Source organism: Drosophila pseudoobscura, chromosome 4 (genome assembly GCF_009870125.1).
Source record: "Drosophila pseudoobscura strain MV-25-SWS-2005 chromosome 4, UCI_Dpse_MV25, whole genome shotgun sequence".
Taxonomy (NCBI): domain Eukaryota; kingdom Metazoa; phylum Arthropoda; class Insecta; order Diptera; family Drosophilidae; genus Drosophila; species Drosophila pseudoobscura.
In genome coordinates this window covers 8,718,276-8,723,268 of record NC_046681.1, presented here as the reverse complement: position 1 = coordinate 8,723,268, position 4,993 = coordinate 8,718,276, and the positions used below count along the sequence as shown (strand labels likewise).

Below are 4,993 nucleotides of genomic sequence, written 5' to 3'. Positions count from 1 at the left end.
GAAATAGAGAGCAATGAGGAGAGAATAGAGAATGATCTGGGCATCATCAAAAAAAGAAAAGGGTTTACAAAAGAGTTGAATGATTCTTCGAATATTATACCCACACTCTCAAACCAAAATATAGTATTTAACTACTTTATTATACGGTATAAAAAACCCTCAGTTAGCTCCCGATTGTCTAGCATTTGGCCTGTGTATTTCAGTCCTATCTATCCCATCTTTATTAACCGCAACACACACACACAGAGAAAATCAAGTTAAATATTCAAATCCAGTTTGACCTTTTTGGCCAGCTTTGGCTTTGGGGCTCAGAGATATGCAGCCACCAAGGCCATTGTCATGTGGAAAAACTATTTGAATTGCAGGAGCCTGTGTGTGTGTCCTGTGATGGGGGATTGATTCACACAGCGAACTTCCGCAGCCCCAACAAGCGCTGGAGGAGCGGAGCAACAAGCGCCCAGACAACGAGGCCATCAACAGCAGCCAAACAAAAAGTTTACGCTTCATGGCACAAATTGAATAAATCATTTGACGTTGTCGGGTGCTGCCACCGAGCCAGGACCCTCAGCGGACAAAGTTCGTGGGCTCACATAATTGTTGCGCAAAATTGACCAAAAATAACGGCCAGAATCAAGGGAATCCCGAGAGTCCCTACGAACAGTAGGGCGTAGCAGTTGGAGCAGGAAATCTGCTTAGGATTTAATTGAAAATAAATAAATAATATAGTTTAATGCTTTTAAAGCAAAACACTTTGCCCGCCATGAAAATTAATTTGATTTTAAAAGAAGAGAACAGAAAATGAATGAAAACAAATTGGTAGAAGTTCCGCAAGGAATCAACTAAGGCAACGGCGATGTCATTATTATTTCAACTATATACAATTTTGGGGGGAAACACATGTCTGAACCTTGTCGGTGAATGAATCGAAATGAAGATGACATACTCGTAATCAGATCAGCAGCTGTGAATCACTCGAACAGAAATGGCATTAACAATGGCAGACACAGATACAGATAGAGATACAGATGCAGACCAGGCCAGACCCAGACCCTGTCGAATGTAATTGCGAATGTCCGTGCCCCATTTCCGATTCCGTTGCACGTTTCCCTGATCGAAAATATGCGAATGCGAAATCAACGACGAGGCAGCGTTGAGGCGTCATCGGTTATGCAATCAAAAATGGTAGAATGCGGCACGTAAAGCTTTGACAATTATTTCATATCCGAGACGTCAACGGTTTGAAAGCCGAAACGAATCCATTCGGGATCTCACCTTACAGAAAGCATCACAGAGAGTCTCAGATGAGTCGAACTAGAGGTGGAAACAGTTCGAAATGGCTGGAAACCGAATGTAAGATCTTCTTTTAAGGGTTTACTAAAGTGTTTTCTAGAGTTTTGCTACTCTCAGCCTCCTGCTGGTGGTGGTGGTGTGTCCACTGATTAATGGAGAAGGGATTGCCACACAATGGGGAACGGACACTCCTGCAACGGAATCTGTACCACCTCTAATGATACCCCCAGTTGAGGCAAAGACTGCTGTAAACAACTCCAAGACGGTGGCTACAATCAAGCCCCGCAGCTCGTTCTTGGTCAAGCCGGAGCAGTACAGATACGCATATCTGAGACATGTCAGAAGGTGCCCCAAAGTGACATATGTAAATCCAGTCGATGTCAAAAAGGTATGCCGGAACACGCCTTGGAACACCCTAGACTTATGAATCTTTGATACAGATTTTGGGATTTTGGTATGCCTACGCGACGACCCCCATGGCCCATCCCTTGTTCCGGCTGGAATGCAGCGCCTACGATGCTTCCAATTGTGAGTGCATTGGTGAGTGCTTAGTTGAAGACTAATCCCACCTCCTACGTTCCTCAGACAACTTCACCAATCGCATCTTGAAAACGGACTATGTCAACTATGCCATACTGTATTTCTGCATATACAACAACAAGACCAGGAAATATGATAGTAAGTAATGTTGGGCCATCTCCATTGTAAACTGGTTTTTGCCCCTCAGTTACCATGCGAGCTCTTACCCGCAATACATCGCCGACAAGTTTGACCATTCGGACTATAATCCAGAATATGAGAAGGTTCCGTTTCCAAACCAAAATCCTTATATGGCTTAAGCACAAGGCCTACTGCTTTGAGTGGTTCATAAGGTCAAACCAGGACAGAAGACGGTTCTACCGATACCTGGCCCCCTACAATCGATGGAACGATCATTGATGATGACAGCATTGAATTAATTGCATAACTCTCGCTAATTGTTACAACATAATAAATGGTTGGACTGCAGGATGATGGGAGGGAAATCGTATAACTTAATTAGATTTTGGGCAGCCCACTGAAATCAATTACGGGCCAGAGTTTCACTCGACTGGCTGCCACTTGTCCCTGGCCCCTTGTTGGAGCACAAGATGGGACACATATGGAGGGTGGGGCACAGAGAGACTACTGGAGTGGCATTGAATTGATGCTTTTGCTGGCTGTGGCGAGGCTTCAATTCAATTTGCCCATGGAACCGGCCCCACCCGAAACCCCAAGAAGTTTCCATCGTGTCTGTCTTTTTTGGGCACATTTTCATTTTCACATTTTCCCCCAATTCTGGCAATTCTTTGCCCTCTTGTTGTGCGGCTTCCCGTTGGCCAAATTGCTACGGCCACGCACAAATTGGCCTTGTCTGTGGGGGTAGGCAATAAAATCAAACCCATACCCAATCCCAAACCCATGCCGGTCCCACACACACTTGTCCTGTGCGTAACTCACAATTATCCCTCAATGTGTGGGCGTGTCGCAGGGGAGGGGAAACGGAGGATGATAACATTCACTAGCCCTCAGATAATTGTCATTGTCAAGCGAATTTCGGCAGCATCTGGGCCTCCCGGTGCAAAACCAAATCCCATCACAACTTCCATCCGCAGCAAATTCAATCCAAATTTGCGATGCATTCTGCTGGATTGGTCATATTTTCCTGCTAATGGGTTTGTCACTGAGGCGCTGAGGCTTCCTCTGAGGCGCTTACTTACCCTCCTGTGGAATCCCATTTGCAGTCATTAGAGAGAGCTTCAGTTAATATTGAACATTTTCTTCTCGAGTGCTGCCGTTCGCCTTGGCAACAGCCGTGACAAAATCAGCTTAGTTGCATATGCTTATGGGGCAAAGAGGTTTGCTTCTGCCTGGGTGTAAATCTCAGTTGCACGTTCTCGAGATATGCATCTTGTTTGACAATGTTGTCGGATTTGTCTTGGTCTTGGCTCCTGCCTCCCCTGTCCCGCTCCATCGCTGCCTGTATTAGTCAGATTGGAAGCTGACATAAGCTTGTTATCGGATCGCCGGCAAGAACAAGTCTTCCATTTGCTTTGCAGGTGAGTAATGTAATGTATTCCAAAGATGTTTTCCATCCACCTGAGGTTACAATAGTTTCATACGTGTATAAATCACATGTGAGACTTTTCAATGCTCGCTCGGGGGGGTTCTGCAGAGAGCAAGAGGCACCTCTGATGCATCGAATCCTAGAAAATATTCCTATTGATGTATATGCTGATATATCTGATAACAGTGGCCATATCTGCAGCACTAACTCGGAGAGTAATGGGTGTTTAATACCATCGACATCTTGAATACTTGGCTGCAGCACCAACAGCTAAAATCGTGGCATAAATCGTAGCAACATCTGCGGCAACAATTTCAAGTGCAACAGGAACATCTACACCACAAGTCATAACAGCAACCCCAGCAGACACAACTTTATAAGAAGCCCCCTGATTACTCCTCCCACAGACACATTTGTCGGGCCCAAAATTCACTGAAATGCTGACAAATTTCTATGGTTCTACAAATATGAGCTCTTACAGATACAAATTGGAATATAATATCTTAAATTCTACAATTAGAAATATTATATTTCACGGACCGAAAAGTAAGGCAATTCTGCGCCTCCCAAAAGTCTGTGCACATTGTTGTTGGATTCTGGGACCGACTCAGCGGCCCAAGACAGACAAAGCCGAGTCGGCAGTGGAGATGTCAGATATCAAATGTCATCTACTATGTTTTTGAACTCTGGGAGCGCCGTTTTCGCAGTTCGCACCAAAAAACAGTCACAACAAAATCAAATAATTGAGTATTGATCTAAAAACAAAGACATGGTCTTTGTAAATCGCACTTCAAAGATCATTCACTGATCCCTGATGAAAGGCAGCCCTTTAACATTACCTGAAGGGGAATAATTTGTTTTACAGGTTGTTTTAATATTTATTTATTTATTATATTTATTTATCTAGTATTTAAGTATTAAGTATTTAAGTATATTAACAATCGTCCCATAGTTCTAGAACTAGGCGGAACTAGATCGGAAGGGAACTGGAGATCGGAGCTGGTTCGATGGAATACTTTTTGCTGTATCGACAAGACGGAGAGGTTGGTGAAGAATAAAGTGAAATTAAATCTTTAGAAAGACAAAACATCCATGGACTTTCTGCGTCAATACATTTTTAAATATTTTGAGAATTAAATAAAGACAAGGAAAAGACGTACATAGCAGTTTTGGAACTTGAGAACCAATAGAAGCATTCCTACAGCAACTGCAGTTTTCCTTATTTAAAAGAACACCAAAGGAAACAGCAATTACAGTCTTAGAAAAAACATGTTAAAATATACTCTATATATATTTATAGACTCGTGGAAGACTAGGTTACAGACATAAGCCTAATTGATGCTCTCTTTTCGACTTTGCCCGCTGATCTTCTTGTTAGCCAGTTTCGCGTTTTGTTGGCTGTTGCTGTGGCTCTGGCTAAGGCTGTTATTCAATTTGATCTACTGGCTAAATGCGCTCTGCTTTAAGCCGACGTTGTTGCTGTTTTTTTTTTTGTTTTTTTTGTGCTGTCATTGTAACAATTTTATGGCTAGTACGTTTTTATTTCCACCGATTTTCAGTGATTTTCTCTGGCGTTTTTTTTCTCAGTTTTTTTTGTGACCGCCGTACAATTTTGTG

The 4,993-nt window shown here is 43.0% G+C and overlaps 1 protein-coding gene across 1 annotated transcript; it reads left to right on the top strand.

The window, feature by feature from the left end:
* The first annotated feature begins 1,254 nt into the window (after positions 1-1,254).
* On the top strand, positions 1,255-2,315 carry LOC6902473 (uncharacterized). Its single transcript, XM_002132982.3, has 5 exons — positions 1,255-1,350; positions 1,408-1,678; positions 1,731-1,818; positions 1,876-1,968; positions 2,018-2,315. The coding sequence occupies exons 1-5, from the start codon at positions 1,334-1,336 to the stop codon at positions 2,227-2,229; spliced, it is 681 nt and encodes a 226-aa protein (XP_002133018.3). The 5' UTR covers positions 1,255-1,333; the 3' UTR covers positions 2,230-2,315.
* Positions 2,316-4,993: the final 2,678 nt, after the last annotated feature.